The 20,798-nt window shown below is 42.1% G+C and overlaps 1 protein-coding gene across 1 annotated transcript in view; it reads left to right on the top strand.

Annotated features, from left to right (window-relative positions):
• Positions 1–7,914: 7,914 nt before the first annotated feature.
• TPCN2 (two pore segment channel 2) overlaps positions 7,915–20,798 on the top strand; it is a 38,016-nt gene continuing 25,132 nt past the window's right edge. Inside the window, exons 1-6 of the mRNA XM_079966854.1 lie at positions 7,915–8,101; positions 12,833–12,894; positions 14,115–14,191; positions 17,349–17,526; positions 17,861–17,977; positions 19,852–19,958. Of these exons, the coding sequence (XP_079822980.1) occupies positions 7,921–8,101; positions 12,833–12,894; positions 14,115–14,191; positions 17,349–17,526; positions 17,861–17,977; positions 19,852–19,958 (722 nt within the window). The 5' untranslated portion in view covers positions 7,915–7,920. The remainder of the gene's footprint in view (positions 8,102–12,832; positions 12,895–14,114; positions 14,192–17,348; positions 17,527–17,860; positions 17,978–19,851; positions 19,959–20,798) is intronic.

The raw sequence follows: 20,798 nt of genomic DNA, 5'->3' as shown, positions 1-20,798 counted from the left end.
GGTGGGGGCAATGTGTTTGAGAGATATGGTTGCTGAACAGAAATAGTGAGAGATCCTGAGAGGCTTAAAAAATGTATTCTATGATAAACATCTTAAGAATAATCTTATGCCTTCTAGAAGAAAAGGATAAGAACATAAGAAGAGCTTGCTGGGTCAGGCCAATGACTCATCTAATTTAGCATTCCAGACCCTCCAAGTGTCCCTATTTTCCAATGACGCCCCTAATTTAGAATAGCCGTCCCAGTTTCTGATTCGAACCCAGAATATCTCACTTCTCCTTAGGATGTCCCTATTTTCATTGGAGAAATGTTGGAAGGTATGGAGTTATCCAAACCCTGAGCTGTCTGAAGGCAATCCTGTATCGAGAAGGGTTTTTTTTTTAATGTTTAATGTTTCGTTATGTTTTTATATGTGTTGGAAGCTGCCTACAGTGGCTGGGGCAACCCAGTAAGACGTGTGGGGTACATATAGTAAAATTATCATTTTGGAATGGGACGTCCCTATTTTCATCAGAGAAATGTTGGTGGGTGTGGCATTCTGTCCTCACAGTGGTTGACCAGATGGCTGAGGGAAACCAGATTGTGGTTTCCAGCAACTGGTATTCAGAAGCATTGCATAGCCATCATGGGTGGTAGCCATTTATAGCCCTGACCTCCATGAATTTGTGTAATCCTGTTTTAAAGCCATCCAGTGCCTCCTGTGGGAGGGAGTTCCATAGTTTAACTATGCACTGTGTGAGGAATTGTCTAATGAGGGCCAGAGCAATGTGTACCGGAATTCATATCTTGCAGGTACCCATAGCTGTGATACAGTTACCCACAGATCTAGTGGTCACACAAAATGACCACTATCAATGAAATCCTGTGTGTTTCTCCTCAAAAGTGCCATAGACTTGACTCGGGTACACAATACATTTTAAATCACTCCCACTAGTGTCTGGTTCTTTGCAGCAGCAGTAGCCTATTTGCATGCAGCAGTTTGCAGTGTAGATGGAAGGATGCTGTCCCAGACCTTAAGTGAAACAGAGTTTCTTTTGGTGGTGTAGGCAAAATCTCCTGCCTAATCCATCCCCTGAATGGCTTGCTGTGTGGAAAGAGTGGCTGAGCTGCAGGAGGGCAACAATATCCATGTGGTGAGTCCTTATGTGCACTTGGCTCTTACTTTAATTCTAATTGTTTTCAGACACAAAGGATTAGGAATGAGTAAATAAGATTTTACTTATCCCCTTTGAAGGGTCAGCAATTAAGAACCAGCCTGTGAACCTGATCTTTTTTTTTTTTTTAATGATCCTGCAGCTTGAGAGCTGCTTTGTGTAACTAGAGGCTTGCAAAAGTGAAAAAGCATGGGGCTTAAGGTTACCTGCTACTAAAGAAGGCTTTCCCTGAAGTATGGTCCAGTCATTTTATGGCCATACCAAGGACCACCTGAAGTCTTGTGCCAGCTTTGGGGCTGGCAAACCTGTGGCCCTCCGGAAGTTGCTAAACTGCAACTCCCATCATCCCTGACTCCTGGCCATGCTGGCTGGAGGAGATGGGAATTGGAGATCAACAACACAGGGCCACAGGTTCCCCACCTGACTTAGATAGTCTCTCTGTGTGTGTCTCCCTTTTTTGTTCTCTTGCAAAGAAGAATTCAGAGACAGAAGTTTAGTGTTTTGTTAATGTCCTCACTGTGTGTCTTCAAGATAAAGAAGGAACATAAAGTTCTCCTGATAATCTATTTTTGGGCAGTCCAATTAGTTGCTTGCTACTGCTTTTGTACTAGAGAGCAGTTTATCCTTCCTATCAGCTAAGGCAATACCTAGTCTGTTCTCCTGGTCTCAGATGAGGCAATAATTGTTTAACAAAGGTGTTTTTTTCAGTCAACAAATATATTTTATGAGGATGGCTCAATAAAGATACATGTAAAGCTGTTAAGTCTTTAAAATACCACAAGACTTTGTTGGCTTTGCTGCAGCAGATTACCATAACTTGGCTGCCCTGCTGGGAGATACGCACAATCACTTTTAAAGGACATGGTTTTTCACAAACCTCCCAACACCTGCTTCTGTCAACCACACCCAAGCAGTGTTAGAAATCCCACTGTTTCTTCCTTTGCTGAAAATTAATGTCACCTTACACATTCCAAATCATCAAATATAATGTCGGTCTCTTTAAGCCCATGTTGACTTAAAAATGCATATGTAATAATGCCTCATCCCATTTCTTTTATTCCCCCTCCTTTCAGGGCTAATATTAGCCTGTTTCTAGCACACATATATATATATTTACTTCTTGAGATAGTAGACTTTAAAAAATGTGGAGGCGGAGAAGCTGAATTTACATAATGGCTCTCATACATGCATCACAAATTATTCAGTGGTACCTTGATTCCCAAACTTAATCCGTTCCAAAAGTCTGCTCCAAAACCAAAATGTTCTAAACCCAAGGCGCGCTTTCCCATAGGAAGTAATGCAAAATGGATTAATCCGTTCCAGACTTTTAAAAACAACCCCTAAAACAGCAATTTAACATGAATTTTACTATCTAACAAGACCATTCATCCATAAAATTAAAGCAATAATCAATGTACTGTACTATAAAAAAGACAGTATTGTAGATGGTAGAAATTAAAATTTATTTATTTTCTTACGTGCACTGATGATAGTCATTGTTTGGATGGAGGGCTTTTATCCATTTCCGCAGTTGCACAATCAATCAGTCAATCAATCATTAGCTGAACTGGGTTCCACACTGTCACAAAAACGGAGTCACAAGCCACAGTCACAAGTCAGTCCCATAAAATGAAGAACAAGTCACAGTAAAAAAAAAGAAAAAGCTGCACAAACAAAAATGCAAGAAAATAATAATAGCAAAAACAAAATCTCCAAATATCACCTCTGTGTTGCGTGGGTGCTCAGGACTCAGCAGCCAACAGACTCAACAGGAAGCCTCTGATTAGCAGTGGGGAACTCAATTTACAAACGGAACACACTCAACAGGAAGCGGAACATGTTCCGCTTCCAAGGCAAACTTCACAAACCGGGTTTGCAGCCTTCTATTTCCAAGTTGTTCATAAACTAAGCTGTTCTAAAACCAAGCTACCACTGTAATGGTGTGTGCAAAACAAAGCCCAAGTGAGACTTTTGCTCCCTTCCTTTCATTTCCCTATGCAATAACATCTCCTGAGTTACAAATAGGGTGGTTGTGTGGCATTAGACTACAATGGTATTAGGCTACAATGTGTTTGAGAAAAGCCCCACAAATGGTGTTTGCAGAATGGTGCCGTACTTGAATTAAACACCAAACTTCCTGCGGATTATCTGGTTACCAAAATGTAAAAAAAAAGCCAAGATCTAGTTTACATCAGAAAAGCTGTTCCTTAAAATATCAAATAATTAAATATTAAATAACCTGCGTTCCCCAAAGTTATAAGAAGTTTCAGGGTTGGCACTACTTGGTAGTGTCTTTGTAATATTTATTTTTAAATGTACAAGCTGCGCATATTTGAAACAAACAGGTACTCCAGCAGCTGACAGCACAGCCGCTAAATCTTGCATCAGATTCTGACTTCACCAAACTCCAAGCTGTCTTTACCTCTTGTGATTGCTTCAAAACCGTACTCTGTCACCTCTCAGTAACTGAACATTGTTACCTTTCAAAGTCAGATTACATTCTGAACACTGGGCAGAGATCCCCAACTATCAAGAGAACCACTTCTCATTGATGAAATCTTGACTGGTTATCAGGCCACCAGTGTAAGAGTATTTTTACTCTTGTGTGGGTTAAAAAAAATAATCATTACCTAATCTGACCTGTAGCTGAACTCTTCCTCAGTAACTTCTCATTATAACTTATTTCATAATGAACGAAGAAAACTCCACTACTAACGCCCACAATATAACCCATGTCCAGCAGTAAACTTTTTTTTAAACTCCTAATTATTGTGTAAGTTATCATGGGAACAATGATGTCATCATTTATAAACCAATAGCCAAACTATGATTATTGCATAGAATAAAACCACTATAGGCCTAATTACTAATGGGATTTTGGCTATTATATAAGAAAAAAATGAATTTAAAATGCCAGAAAGGAAAACCTAAGAGTTTCTCACCATGTACATGTACAGGCTTAAACTTACTCAAATTTTATTACAGTGGGAAGAAATACTAGCCTGACACATTTGAAATTAATGGTCCTTATTTGTTTCAGTGAATGGGTCCATTTTGCTTTCTGTTAGATCAGATTTAAATACGAAAAATCATTTATAGTTACTTAAACTAATTTGGATCTCGATGATAACAAATGTCTAGAAAGCAAAATGAGGCTTCCCTAGTTTGATATTAAAATATTGTTAGCTAAAGGTCACACAAGATCTCAGTGAAGTTCTGAAAGGCAAAGTTGTTGTTTTTTTACTTTGGCAATATAAGAATTAAGATATATTACCAGATTGTTTAGCCACTCACAATTATTTTTTAAAATCCTACCTCTTGGGAGCATTATTATTTAAAATTTGTGGTAACATGTGCTTTACCATTTTTGTTCCACTAATTTTCAAAAGACCCCTGCAAAATGGATCATGTTTCCAATTTTCTAGATGGATAAGAGGCAAATAGCTCATCACTCTGCTCCAACCAGGTGCTTAATACTAATTTTATAATGAAGCTGTAATGGTTCTAGGGGTTGCTCGTGCGTAAACCGGTGCAACGCCTGGCTGGGTTGCCTTAGTGAACCTTTTCTGTCTGGACAGCCACTCACCCGTGGCTGTCTCAATCACTAGCACAATCCGTCAGTGGGCGTTTCTTGAACTTCTTCCAGCAAAGAAGCTCTTTGACGCCTAGTCTCCTCCTACTCTCCCTGCGCGGAAGCCTTCTGCGCAAGGAGGGTGTAGGCAGCGGAGGACCCTTACTCTCTCCGCTGGTCCCTGGCAACGAGTCATGGGACCGCCTCGCCGATTCCCCCATCTGCCCCCCTTCTCCACTGGTGCTACGCTGATTCTCTTCCCCAGAAGATGGGCTGCCTCTTCCCATCCCGGGACGCTCTCTGGAACCCCTCCGGAGCCCGCTCTCTCCCTCCGGCCTGATGGCAGTTCCCTGACAGAAGCTATTCATTTTTCTTATTGCAAAAGTTGTTTTTCCAATTCCTTTTAAATTATTGAATATTACAGTTCCATTCTTTTCAAAGTTGCATTTCTTATGGAATCAGCATCCTGCTTAGATGAGGGATAAACTGTTTAAGACAGAGGGTTGTATCCAAATAGCCTTACTCTGAGTCGACTCATTAAATTAATTGATATGACTAAATTAGGCCCCTTAATTTCAGTTTCATTGTGTCTGCACTGAGTAGGGCTTATTTGGATACAACCCAGAGTCAACATTTTCTATGCAAGGGTGATGGATATAGACATAGTAGCATTTTCACTTTGAGTTATGCGTCAAAGAGGTGTGCCAGGTTTTCTGTCATGGGAAACAGTATGGTGAAAAGAAAAATGGGATAGTAGAGTTTGAACCAGTTGAAAATAAAGTATGACATATATCATTCAGAAATATTAGCTTGCAAATTATCATTGTTTCCTGACACTTCAAAAATATAGTTTCAATAGTGGGAACATACACAGATCATCAAAATACTCCAGGTTGGACTCTTTTGCCTGAGTTAGTTTGACCACCTTTATTAACATGCTAAGAACATGGAAATGTGTGACAGATTGTGTGGTTTAATGCTCATTTGTTTGTGGGCACCATGATGCTGGTTATGGAAGTAAAAATTTGTTCTATTCTGTTTCTACTGTGGCCATATAACATTTTGCTGTTTTTTTCCTTGCATTTGTTTTTTTTACACCTTTTGCCTGATCTATGCATTAAACCAAGTTTTTATCTTTTTGTTGCTGACTTCTATGGCTTGGATAATTTGTTCTCCTTATGCTGGCTGGACACCCTTGTAGGAGGTAACTGCATAGTAATGCTGTACAATGTTGCCCAGCATAAGCAACAGCAACAAAAAAAGGCTGGCATATAGAATTGTATCTGTGGACATAGGATAAAAATCTGATTGAGATCATCTTTATTTAGATGAGTTCACCTTCGTGAATGGAATGCTTTTATCATCCTAAAAGCTTAGGCAACGAAAATGCTGGCAGCTGAACAAACCTGAAAAGCTGAACATGGAAAAACTACTCACTGATTCACTGGCAGCCAAAAACGATCCATTTTGAAAGAAGGAAGCTTTTGAATTAATTAAAATCCTATATAATAATGTTGAACAAAACCACTTTGCATGCAAGGACAAGTGTGATCAGTGAGAAATGATTGCCAGGGCTCCCATACCTTAGACAGGAAATTTCAACAGAAATATACTGGGCCGAGCATTCTCAAGAAAACAGCAGTAAAAGGGATAATGTGTGGAATTTAAAGTACCGGTAATTCATTCTGCCATAGCCTTAGAGAGTTTGGTAAAATTTCCTTTTGGGAAACCACCACAATTTAATGCCCAACTAAGGGTGACATGTGTGAAAATGAAATACATTGTGGCTAAAATTAAATTAATGGAAATGTTACTAACTGACATGACCTTCAGTAATAAATCAGCAGCAAACTTCTCCAGTTACACACACATAAATGACATCCAGTGCGTGTTTAGAGCGCATCTTCCCCTGAAGAACCCTCCCAGAGCTACCATTTCCAACACCCCTAAACCAACCAGTTCTCAGGGGTCTGGGGGGGGGGGGGAGTCATGTGCTTGAAATTCATGGTTTAGATCTGCTCAGAGACACAACTAATGAGCACATAACTCGTCTCTATTCACTCCCATTTAGTATACAGTTGCTCCTCTAGCAGCGCAATCCTATGCATGCTTGCTCAGAGTGGTAAGTCCTAGAGTGTTCAATGGGGCTTACTTACTCCCCAGAAAGCGCTCCTACAACTGCAATCCCAGACACATGCACAAAGGGGTAAGTCCCAATGAACACAGTGGGATTTACTACTGCAGACAGGTTTGGGACTGCTGTTAATGTGTGACTGGGGCAGCACATCGCTGCGGCAATGATATCTACCCTATTGAATTAAGTCGGCCGGCGGATGAGTGGGTGGGTACCTGCATTATAGGATGGAGCAGATACTTATACGGAGGTTAACACCCCCTGTTGAATTCGCCACTGACTGGCTGGGGGTATACAGCTGTGCGGGACTGCAGCTTTCTGCCTTTAGTCACACGACGAGAGTTCCTCTGAGCATGAACAGAAAGCACCTCCCAGCACCGCCCGCGTGGAAGCACCTGGGAAGTTGCACCCGCGTTTTAACGCAGGCCTGAGCTCCGGAGCTCCTCTCTTTGAATCACAGAATAGAACGGTAGAGTTGGAAGGGACCGCGAGGGTCATCTAGTCCAGTGTTTCCCAAACTTGGGTCTTCAGCTACAGTTCCCATCATCCCTGACCACTGGTCCTCCTAGCTAGGGATGATGGGAGTTGTAGTCCAAAAACTGTTGGAGACCCAAGTTTGGGAAACACTGATCTAGTCCAACCCCCTGCAATGCAGGGATCTTTATTTGCCACATGCTCTATAGACCGAAGATTCTTCGGATCAGGGAAGATCCCGCGGGTCTGGCTCTTTAGTCCCCCTCTCAGCAAGACCAGATTCGCACGGGAGTTCGACGGCCGCGCAGAAGAGGAGCGCCCGCGGCTCAGCAGCGCTGCGAAACGGGCGAACCGCGCGAACTGCCCCTTCTCTCCCCCCCACCCCGCGGAGGAAGCCCCGCTCCGCTCCTGACTATTGGCCGCCACAGCCGGAGCGGCACTGAGGCGACAGCCCACCCTGTGGGGAAAGCGGCTCCTCCCCCCGCGCGGCGCGGACTGGGCGCCCCGGGCTCCGCGCCAGAGTCCCGCCCCTTCGGCTGGCCCGGCTGCCTCCGCCTCCTCCAGCTTCGGGAGCCGCTTCCGCTCGCCATGGAGGAGGCAGGCAACCCCGAAAGAGAGCCTCTGCTCGCGGCGGCGCCCCCGACGGCGGCTCCCGGCGGCCCCCGAGGGCTGGGGCGCCTCTACTCGGGCGGGGACAGCGCCGCCTCGGGCGACGGAGGAGACGGCGGCGGCGGCTCCGAGGCTTCCCGGTCTCCCCCGGGCGGGAACGGTGAGCCCAGGGGGGCGTCGACGTCGGTGGGGAATCGACTGCTGGATCCTGAAGCCAGGGACGCGGGCCGGGCAGGGCTGGTGGGGCAAGAGCGAGTCCACTGCAGGGCTCGAGTTCTGAGCCTGGAGGTGCCCGGGCTTGAGCCAACCTCGAAGTTGCATCCTGTGATGCCCAAGAGCCGTCCCTTCATCCTCACCTGCAGGGGGCTGATTGGAGGGGGTGGGGGGTGAGGCGCCTGCAGCACAAGCCTCCGCATGCGCTCTCTCTCTCTCTCTCTCTCTCTCTCTCTCATTTTTATTCAATTTTCTGTTTTACCATTTTAAATACTCATTTAAACATCCTTAAAATACCAGTGACTTTCCTTCTTCTCTTTCCATGGCTCATTTTGTATATCATAAATCCCTGCATCTTTTACAAAAACTAAACCATTCATCATTCCATTATTACATCCATCTCTGCATGCTTTCTCTCAATAAGGTTTCCTCTCCCCGGTAAGTAGGTGTGGGATCGCGTAGCTTTCACAACAGAGGAGTTTGTTCCTGCTCAGGGAGCCCTTGCACTGAAAATGGGTGCCCTTGGTCAGTAAGGCCTGCATGGGTTCTAAAGTGCCCCTGAACATGTGCAGACAGGAGGACTCAAGGTCTGCTACCAGCACCTCAGAGACCTCGTGAGGCATTTTCAGAGCAGCAAATGCAACTTTCTCAGGATTAGAAATTAATCGCTGTTACAGGCTTTTGCCCCACCATTTGCTGTGCTGTAACCTTAGCCTCCTGTTTATGACGGTCTCTGCTGGGTAGGTGTGGCAGCATTCCTTCTGTTTTACTTCTTTGCCTGCTTAAATATTGTTGGGTAAGGTGGAGTTGCAAGAAAGAGCAGAGAGAGAGAGAAAATTACATTTACAGCATGTAGGACAATACCTATAGAGCCTGTACTTTAGATGGTACAGTGAAACATCAACATTGGATGCATACTTCTTGTGCCTTGTGTCAACTTCTGTGATGGAAGTGGTACAACAGATCTGCTAATTGACTGTCTGCATTTCTGGATTACAGAGCCATTTACTAATCCATCCATATTAAATCGTACGAACAATTCCATGGCCTGGAATGTTGCAGGTCCAGTGCCACATCCCCAGGGATACCCTCCCAATAAATACAGAACAGGAACTCCACAGTTCACATAACAGCAGGAAAGCAATCAATTTTCATAGAACATGTTTACATATTGTTTCAGCAAGGATTCCATGCACTCCCATCAGTCACTTGCATTTGCAATAGTTAAGTCTAGCTCAGACTTTTTGTGCCTTTTCCCTGAATTATTTGAACTCTATAAAGTACTGTAGATGCACAGTGCTATGGTAAATGTCAGCGTAGTGACTGGCACCATTTACATCCAAGTTTTTAACTGAGACGATTCATCTGTGTTGGGGATTAGTCATTCAGTTCCACATCTTGAGAAGTCACTCTCCCTATAATCTCTAGGGCACACCCAAGTTCCACCCACAATAACATTTGGAAATCATTTGTTCATACTTTCCTGGACAACGTGAATACTTGGCTTAAGAGAAGGGCACAACATTTTTAGAACAAGGGGGCTGCGTTTGAAGCATCTAAGAACATACAGAGAGCCCTTGTTGGATCATGCCAAAGGTCCATCTAGTCTAGCATCAGTGGCCAACCAAATGTCTACAGGAAATCTGCTAGAAGGGCATGAGTGCAGCAGCACTCTCCCTATATGCATCCCCAGTGACTAGTATTCAGAGGCACACAGGGTTCAAAATTAGCAGGGGGTCAGGTGCATTTTGCACCTAAAGATTCTCCATTTACGAGCACCTCCAAAAGCCTGGGTGCCATTTTTTGCACCTGGGTGCCATTTTTTGCACCTGGCTGACACTCAAGGATTACTGAAATATTCGTTCTTTGAAGCTTCGTAGTATATGTTAAGGATAGACAATATGTTAAGGAGTTTAACAATAAAGAGTAGAGTGTTTTGAAAACAGAAGTATGGTACCAATATTTTTTATTGTAAACCAAATTAAACATGTATTAACAATTTATGTTAAAAATGTAGTATTAACAATGTGTTACTTATGTGAATTGCATATTATCAAAGTAATAAATAAAAAGTGTTGCCAACTCCCCCCCCCCCCCCGTGACTAGACATTCTGTTTTGGCACCCACAACTCAGGTCCCAGGAGTCATTTGGCTCCTAGCTTTTCTAACCCAGTTTCTAACACTGGAGGCATACCACCTTCGACACTGAAGGTACATCACTGTGTTCAGTTCAGATGCACCATTCCTTCTAATGTGGAACTTTGTGTGGTGGTGGGAGTAGTTCTGCAAGTTTGCAGCAGAAGTTTGTTTGCACAAGACTGATTGACTGATGGCCATAGTCTATCCCCCAATTTCCTCTTTTTCCATCTTCAGGGCAATTTTGCACTTTAAAACGTTTCCTTTAAAAAATATTAATTGAATAGATTAACTTGCAAATGGTGCAAATGGTGCTTTTTAAAATATCGGACAGCCTGTTCAAAGCAGCATAGCGACAAGACCCATCATGGCAGCATTGGCATTTGTTTCCTGGTATATACAGCTGTCACTTCAGTTGCAAAACTGGAAGGAAGGGAAACTCACTGGGTATCTGAGCTGGGCAGCCTGCTGTGAGCTTTGCAGTATGTTCCAAAATTTTATCTCCTGCAGACAAGGAGCTAGAACATGGGAAGTCAATGCGCCTTGCAGATGTGGATCACAACTTCCATTATCCCTAACCATTGATGATGCAATTTGCAGTCCAAAACATCTGAAGGGTACCATGTTGGCTATGTCTGGGATGGAGGTTCCTTCTCCTGAGCTATTCCGGCTTTAGAAGGGCAATGCATACACTTGTCTCTTGAGTGCTTCTGTTGTATTCCCTGGTGTCTACTTTTAGGATTTGGACCCCAGTCCACCACGAACTTCTACACAAGCTTCATTACAATGGATGGGAGGGATGCAAGAGCACAGCTGTTCTCTTAACATGCATGTTTGCTTCTAGAGCTTCTTATCCCATAGAGCCTGATATGTGATCTTGCTTGTTGGCTCACTGCCTATTTTGGGTGCAACTTTGTATCCAAAAGTCTCAGACTTGCTTGTTACAGGAATGGTTTGTTGCTGCTTTCCTGTAATTGGTTTCACCATGCTGATTTGTCAGTACTCCCTCTGCTAATTTACTTGCCTGCATGCCCTTGGTGGAGGAGAGTGAAAGTAAGGACAGCACCAAATGAGGGGTAATCTGCTGCAACCCTCTATTTACAATTGCTGCTGTTTCTTTGAGTTTAAACCCTTTCATCTTAAACAAGAGGGAAGCGGTAAACAATGTGAAAATTACCTCATGTATGAGGCAGTTTTGAAGTAAATCAAGAGTGTTTTAGGTTGCAAGCCTGAGAAGACATATTAGGGAGGAAGCTCTGAGGAGCACAGTGAGAATTACTTCAGAGCAAATATGCAGAGCATTGCGCTGCACGTGAAATTTCTCATTGGACATGCTTTAGCATGTAGATGTGATCGCAGCTGGAAATCAGAAAGGAAATAGGTGGGAGCCAGAACATTCTTCTCACATCCTGTTAACCAGGAAACAAAATGACTGAAATCATGATCAAAAGGGTAATTGTGAATGGCCCCTCATATTCCTTCCGGACCACTCAATTAACATTAGTTTTTGAAGGTTCAGCCACACAAAAAAAGCTGAAGATTAGCCAGTACATTAGTACCTCGGGTTAAGTACTTAATTCGTTCCGGAGGTCTGTACTTAACCTGAAACTGTTCTTAACCTGAAGCAACACTTTAGCTAATGGGGCCTCCTGCTGCTGCTGTGCTGCCGGAGTACAAGTTCTGTTCTCATCCTGAAGCAAAGTTCTTAACCTGAAGCACTATTTCTGGGTTTGCGGAGTCTGTAACCTGAAGCATATGTAACCTGAAGCGTATGTAACCTGAGGTACCACTGTAATTCAAAAATACTTTCTTTCTTGATGCCAAAGTTCCTGAAATATGACTATATAGGATTCTGGCTCTTTAGAAAAAGGAATTTTTGGGCACATTAGCAATAAACTCTGGACCATTTCTAAAGGAAACTAACGAAGCAGTATGGTGTCCTGCCATTAAGGCGATGTCACCCACCCATTAGGATGATGTTACCAAATTGTCAGGTGGCCATGGTTTAAGAAAAATGGTTTCATGTGCCATATTGGAACCCCTGCTGGACCATGATTTGCCCAAAGGCTGAAGGTTCTCCATCTCTGCTTTAAGGGGAACATTACAGATTTATCCTCAATTGATTTTTGTTTGTTTGTTTTAGCACAAATTTGGCACTGGTGGCATCTTCAGTCTTCCTTCCTAATATATGCAAGCTCAGCACAGCAGAGATAGGTATAAGGCTAACACATGAATGTTCACGTCATTACTGTTGTTATATTGGTTTAGGTAACCTAAAATCCAGTGCTTGGATTAATTCACAGAGCCTTGTCTTAATCCTGATGGTCGGTCAGTAGAAGGGCTCTCAGCTTCCTTTCCTCCTTCATTCTCCTATTGTATTCACAGAAAAGATGCTTGAGATGTGATGACACATAGTCTGACATCCTCAGCAGCCAAAAGGCTAAATTAAGCAATACCAACACTTTGTGTGGGATCTTCATGATTAATGAAACTATCTATTAGCTTTGTTGGGATCACAGAAATGACTGTTGTATCTTTGCAGTTGCTGATGACCAAAATCCCTACTTGAATCAAGCAGTAGTGTTCATTGAAGATGCAATTCAGGTAAATGTCTCATCTGCCGGGCTATGGCCAAAGTGGAGATAACTGATTAGTGCCCAGCAAAATAAACTATTGCATAGGACTTGAGTATTCTGTTTTCCTGGTGAGCTGCCAGTTTATGGCACACAGTTAAATTAATACAAAATAAAAAAATTCCTTCCAGTAGCACCTTAAAGACCAACTAAGTTAGTTCTTGGTATGAGCGTTCGTGTGCATGCACACTTCTTCAGATACACTGAAACAGAAGTCACCAGACCCTTCTATATAGTGAGAAGGTGGGGAGGGGTATTACTCAGAAGGGTGGTGGGATTGGGTGATTGGCAGATAGCTGTGATGAGCCTGTTGGCGACTCTTAACGACTGCAATAGGTCTTACAGGAAAAAGCAAGGGGTGAGAAGGTGAAAAATGGCTTTGTCATGTATAATGAGATAAGAATCCAATATCTTTGTTCAGACCAGGTCTCTCCATTGTTTTAAGTTTGGTAATAAGTTGCAATTCAGCAGCTTCTCTTTCCAGTCTATTTCTGAAATTCCTTTGTAATAGAACAGCTACTTTGAGATCTTGTATAGAATGTCCTGGGAGATTAAAGTGTTCTCCTACTGGTTTCTCTGTCTTGTGGCTCTCTATATTGGACAAACAGGCCAAACCTTACGCCAAAGAATAAACGGACATAAATCCGACATCAGGAACCACAAGACAATCTCCCAGGACAGTCGTTAAGAGTCGCCAACAGGCTCATCACAGCTATCTGCCAATCACCCAATCCCACCACCCTTCTGACTTCTGTTTCAGTGTATCTGAAGAAGTGTGCATGCACACGAAAGCTCATACCAAGAACTAACTTAGTTGGTCTTTAAGGTGCTACTGGAAGGAATTTTTTTATTTTGTTTTGACTATGGCAGACCAACACGGCTACCTATCTGTAACTAGTTAAATTAATGTTAGGCTCAGCAGTCCGGTCTTACCAGCTGTGCAGTAAGAGACTGCCCTAAATAATTTTGGGGAAGCTTGATTTCTGTTTTCATCTCTTTGGACAACCGGGATTGCACAATTATTGCTCATGACACTTGTAAGAGCCATTCCGTGTTGGGAAATCAGCTTGTTTAAAGGTTAGTGGATGTTGCCTTGAATAGTGCATGCCTGTATAAATTGATATGGCTTGACTTTGAATAACAGAGCAATTGGGATGCCTGAGTGATCAATCTTGCCTTTCATCTCTCTAGTATCGTTCCATAAATCACCGTGTGGATTCTTACTCCTTGTGGCTTTATCGGCGGTATTACTCAGAAGTTTGCCAATGGTGAGAAACTGGGCTCTTTTCTCTTGCTTATCTCTGATGCTTAGAGCCTCTGTCACTCTCTGACTCCACAAATCCTTGGTTCCTCTGTCAATCCAAGGCATTTTTGTATTTTCCTAACTATCCCTCTTGGGATTTCCTATCTGGCTGCCGCAAGTCAGCAGCTACGTTGGCCACTTTCATTTTGCAGCAATAACCATGAAGCCTCTCTCCAGCACTCCCAAGTTGGTAGGCTGGAGAAAGAGACCTTTTACTAAACAATGTGACATTGCTACAAATATTGCTGGTCATCACAGATATAAAATCACCCCTGTCCAACCAAATGCTTGTGGAAAACTCACAAACAGAATGTGAGTGCAGCAGCACTCCACAGCTGCTGTTCCCCACCAACCTTTAGTCATAGGCCTTATTAGAGTATTTCAGGCACAATTTAAATCTTTATTTAAAATGAGGTTTATAAGATGAAACAGAATTTGCACTTTTGCCTGCTCTTGTGATAGCATAACACGCCACTGGATGAAAGCAGAGGTATGGGAAACCAGAAATGGTTGAATAGCACAATCCTATGCATGTCTACTCAGAAATACAACCCACTGCGTTCAAGAGAACTTACTCCTAGGAAAGTATACATAGGATTTCAACCCACGAGTTGAATTCAACATAATGTTAAGCAGAATGTGCTCCTCCTCTGTGCCCCCCTGCATCTGTTCAGAGTAGCTTTGGGGATAGCGTGGGGAGGAGGGGGCAATCCCTTTGTGGTGGTGTTAATCCTGTTTAAGTGAATACCACCTACATTTCTTATTTCTTCCTTTTCCTTTTTCTGGTTATTTATATTTTTTTGGAAGTTATTTCAATTAAAAGAAATAAAGTGAAACAGAAAAAAAGAAGGGAAAGTAAGGGGGGAAATAACAACAAAGACACATATGAAAAGAATAGATAGATAGATATGCAAAAATGAATATATTATATTTCCATACATTCTTATATAAATTGGTATCGTGTTATTATCCTTAATACTTACAGTATGTAAATGTTAATAGCCTACTACATTTTGCATAAAGTCCTTCCAAATATTATCATATTTATCCAAGCAAAGCCTGTATCTGTAAGCATTCTGTTCACAGGTTGCGAGTGTTGTCATATTGTCAATTCATTTTTAAAAAGAAATCGTTAAGAAAAATTCCCAGGATTACAAAAATAAATGCAGATACCCTCTACCCTGTTTTAAGTTGTGATACATTCCATGTTATTAATCATCCTTTATTCCTGCCCTTCTTCCCAAAGTACCCCAGAGTGGCAAACAACAAAACAAATTTACTTGTTTAGAAACAAGCCAAATATCCTCACAATTAATCATTTGAAAGCTGCCAGAATGTATTTTTCAGCCACCAAATGCGTGAGCGAACAGGAATGTTTTAAAATCCTGCCTAAACATTAATAACATAGGCCAATGACCCCCCCCCCAAGGGCGTTCCATAGGTCATGGGTTGCTACTGAAAAGAACGTGTCATAGTTCAGCACCAGTTCCCGACTTTGTCAACCTTCATCTCCTAAGCTAGGAAAATGTCACATTTCCAGATCCTCACTATCACAAGCTTAGTTGCAAATGGCAAGAATGCCAAAACGTGTTGGTGATAATTTAAATCCTCATGGCTTGAAAGTGATTAATATCACTGAAATACGTGTGGTATCTATAGCAGGTGTTGGAAATCTTTGGCCCTCCAGATGTTGCTGAATTACAACTTCCATCAAATGTTGCCATTGGCAGCACTTGCTGGTGTTGATGGGAATTGTGGTTCAGCAACATTTGGAGGGCCAGAGATTCCCCACGCCTGATCTGCAGTGTTCGCTATTGCAAAAAAGGGCTTGGTTTTATCAGCCACATTTTTAAAGGCCTCTCTGTGAGCACTGCAGCATTCATTAACAATGGTACTACCATTAGGTCATTGTCTTGTTGCGTTGTATATTTGATAAAGGGGACCCACACTGGGGTGAAGGTGTCCTCCTTTGATTGTCTCTGTGCTAGTTTAAGTTTGTTGGTTAACTTTACTAGTAGGGTGGTTGCCTATCCCCCCAAAAAAAACCCCCACAGCATACAAATCAATATGGCTAATAAGACCCAACACTCGCCCCTCTAACACATGTAAACAAACCATGCTGCAACCAACCAAACACAACCAACCAAGCTTTGGAATATCCCCCTCCCAATCTCTCGCAATGTCAATAAAAATGAACCCATATATAAATAAAACACCTACTCAGGTGATGCTGACCCAAAAACCCTGCACAAACACTATGCAATAGAATAAAAGTTCATTATCCCACCCTCTCCTTCCCTCTCTCCCCTCTTTCCCCCAGTCGCACAGTGTCTCATACTGAATGTAAATGAACTGTGAAAAAGATTCTAAAGTAGAGACGCTATATGTACTTTCCCCTGTTCGTTTGTTTTGTAACAGAAAAAATCTCAAATAAAAACTATTTTTTTAAAAATGGTTTTACTATTAATAGTCATCGTATCAGCTATTCAAACTTGTAGATACAGTGGCTTCATCATGTATCAGTCCACACAAAACTTTCACCCTCTTCCAAGGGCAAGCTATCCTTACCAACCTAAGATATGCATTCGCCTAACAGCATAACATGTGAACCAAGCAATTGCAGGTATAACTGGCAGCAATAGCTGGAAAAGAAATGGTGCTACAGCTGGCTGAATTTTTTGCTCTCATCATTCGTATGCCCCTCTGGTCCGTGTTTAGAGAACAGTTAGCACTACTTGGATGTGGAGCAAAAGCCTGTCTGAGCTGATCCTGTGAGCTGAAGCCATTTTTATTTGTTTTTTGATTTCTGAACTAAAAGCACGTCACTGAATGTACTAGGTGATGCCTGAATGGCTTGGCCAGCTTTCGGTCCAAAGAGATTGGAATGAAGGGCTTGATCTCTTTCTGCTGTACTATCACTTTGCAGGGAGGTAACTATCGCACATCATCATGCTATAAAAAGGCTTTCAGTTGTCCAGTTAGGCTCAATCCCATATACTATCCGTTTTGACTGCTCCTGATATTAAGCGATTGTATGGCTGTATATTCTTTTTGGCCAAGTAGCTTTTAGGAGGATATGTTTTTCATTCAGTAATCACATTGATCTTCCTTTGCTCTTAAAGGATTTTGATTGCCACCATTACACTAATCCTGGCTCTTGCTTTCATCGAAACACCTTCTTCATTTACTGTCACGTCGGACATACGATACCGCTTGGAACCCTGGGAGCCTCCTTGTGGCTTGATGGAGAGCATTGAACTGCTTTGCTTCCTTGTCTTTATAGCAGATGTCTCTGTAAAGGTGAGCGATGACACATTTAATGCCACTTGGAAAATCTCCAGGTTCATGAGGTGCATTTGAACTGCCCACACTTCCCTATGTGGAATATATAGAATAACCAATGAATTCCAACATGATTCTGGGCTCTGTGCTTCAGAAATGGGAAAATTAGGAAATGGTTCTTTTGAAAAGCCTCCCCATCGGTGAAGGCTTCATTTTCACGATGACTGGTCCAGCTGTTTTTAAAAAGAGTATATCAAAATTAGTCGCACTTTAGTTTTGTAAATCTTTCTGTGAAAGAAAATGTTACAGTGATCTAACGATTGTTTAAACATGTATTGTATTGCTTCATCAGAGTTACTTAATAGGATGGGAAGAGTTTCGGAAAACCAAGTGGTTGATGGCCTATATCCTGGTGCTAGTAGTCTCCCTTGCAGACTGGACTGTTTCACTGAGCTCTTCCTGTGGTGAGGTAAGGATTATATGTGTGTATGTCACTGAGGTAGGGGCTACAGAGGAGGGTCAGATTGAGCAAGTAGCACTTTGGAGTTGAGCAAGCAACAAAAACATTTTTACTTTTGCAAAACTTTTGAGTTTGTAATCTGAGAGCATCCTCTGCTTATATACTTACAACTTGGAGCAAGCACAGCTCAAAGTCCCACTCTGCTGTGAAGTTGTTGTCATTGGCCTTTTTATCCTGTCCTCCTCCTAACCTCTTCCTCTACCATGTTATCCTCATGACAACCCTGTGAGGTAGGCTAGGCCCAGTCACCCAGTGCACTTCTATCTAAGTGGGAACTTGAATCTGGGTCTCCCTCATTTCATTTTAACACTCTAGCCTTCATACTATATTGGCATCTCAGCTGAAAGTTCAAATCTCCATTCAGTCCTGAAGCACACTGGGTAACTTTGTAATGTTTAACTTTTTAATTTTATTATATTTAAAATATCTCTATACTACTTTTCATTGACATGATGCTGGAGCAGTTCACACTATATAAACACAGTACAACAAAATGCCCATAATAGCAACACCATGTCATTCAAACCACTGTAAACAATAATACATTATAACCAAGCTGTGAATTACTAGCCGGTAAACCCCACAAGGAGAGGCCATAGCTCAGTGACAGAGTTTCCACTTTGCGTGCAGAAGATTCCAGGTTGGAACAAGGCATCACTAATATGTGGTTGACACCCAGTTATATAACAGCTGAGCCAGGTATGAGTGTTCGAAGTTTGCTTTCTTTAGAAAGTATGTTTGTTTCAGTGGTGTTCCTACTTGTTGCATTTTTAAAAATGATTTTGGAAACATCCCTTCTGGTACCTGTACTTTCTTCCTGGAACGTATGCTGACTAGAAGTAACTCCCACACTGGAAATGAAGATAACCAAATGAAGAACTAAAGAGGAAGAGTTTTGTGCTTTGCGCCATCTGTAGAATTTTGTGCCAAGGTTATTATTTCAACGACTGCAAAAGACATAAACTTTGCATCTGATGAGCTGATCGCTTGGAGAAGGCCTGAGGTCCTTCTCTCCTTGGCTAGCTGTGTGAGGGTTCAGTATGCCACTGTCAATATCAGTGAAAACAGGTGCAGCTGAAGCAAACCATCTTTTCCTTCCTCTGTCGGACTTCAAAGCATTCTGAAGAATTCTCAGGTTAACTTGTTCTAGCAACAACAGCAACAAAGAGTTTTCTAGTGGCATTGAGCTAACATATGAAGTCTTAAGTTGGAAAGTGTATATTTATTTATTTATTGAAAACATTTTTATGCCACAATTCAGCAAACTTCCAGGGCAGTTTACAAAAAACCCCTCAAAACCAAGATACCCCAAAACCAATCCTCCTCTCTGCAGCAATTTGTTAAAAAAGGAAAATACATTAAAACACCTGAAAGAACACAAATGTTTTTTGCATGGCCCTTAAATGATAGCATTGTTGCTGCCTGTTGGATATCTCTGATGGGGGAATTCCACAAGGAACACCATCACTGAGATGGCCCCAAAATGAGCATTCACCTTGGTTAATCGTTAATGCTTCTTCCCTCCAGTTAATTTGTTCAAACATTGTTTTTCTTTCTTTCTTGTCATCCATTTATACACTGGTAGTCATTACATCGTGTGGGTGATCAAATGTTGCCTGTTTGTCTCGTTACCACCCTTCCATTTTAAAAAATAAAGGAATTATTCCCTTTTGTGCTTGCATTATATTTTGCAAAACTAAACTTTACTGTTCAGCTTGAGCAGCCCATGTGGACATTGCATTAAAAATCAAATTCATTCTCTGGTTTGGATGCTGGCTTGTTTTGTCATTAACAAGTGCAAACTTTATCCCTTTCAAACTTAGAGTCTGAGAATAAGGCGAATCCTCCGCCCTTTCTTCCTCCTTCAGAACTCTTCAATGATGAAAAAGACACTAAAAAGCATCAAGAGGACATTGCCAGAAATTACAAGGTAACAAGGAGTAATAGAGCGACTCTCTTCCAGCCTGCAGATAAGCAATCAAAAAATACTGTAGGCTTTACTTCCCCATAGTGGCCCAGTTTGCACACCACAGTTGTTTACCATGACATGTCAATCTGGGATGTTTTGCTCCTGCCCGTAGCGTGTGGATAAAACAACCCACATTTTATGTCCAATTTGTTTTTGGAATGATCATTATGGTTTGTGTGAGCAAAACAAGCCATGGTCCCCACTTCAGATATAACGCTAAGCCATGTTTGTGTCTTCTATGAACTAGTGGGAAGTGAGAAAATAACCCAGAGCATTGTGTTCATGGTAAACCTGGGGTGGGGAGCCGGTGGCCCTCCAGATGTTGTTTTACACCTCTCATCATTCTTGGCCATAGGCAATGCAACATCTGGAAGGCAGTAAACTGTTAATTATGATTTACCATGAAGTATGAGTTGGGTCACCACACTACCATAACTAAGGGTAGAAATTGGGAAATGCCTGAAGGAATGACTGGTTGGGAATCAGTTGGAAGTGGAGAGGAGCCAGGAAAATCATCTTGATGATAATCTTCTGGCACAGCATTTGCTAGTTGAGGGTGAATTTTGGGGTCTTTGGAGTATAGTGGAAACTTGTTGAGAGGGATCTGTCAAAGAAAATTTCTACATTACCATAGGAAGATGTACGCCAGTGCTATGTTCTTATCCTCATTCTTCCCAGGTTTTGACTAAATTTACTAGAACTTAAATGCCTCAGCCAAATAAATTATTTCCTGAATAGAGGGCAACTTCTTCTTCTTCTTCTTCTTCTTCTTCTTCTTCTTCTTCTTCTTCTTCTTCCTCA

This window comes from Podarcis cretensis, assembly GCF_951804945.1.
Source record: "Podarcis cretensis genome assembly, chromosome: 1".
Lineage (NCBI taxonomy): Eukaryota > Metazoa > Chordata > Lepidosauria > Squamata > Lacertidae > Podarcis > Podarcis cretensis.
Note: the sequence above shows the minus strand (reverse complement) of the source record. Positions and strands in the feature narration are given on the sequence as shown.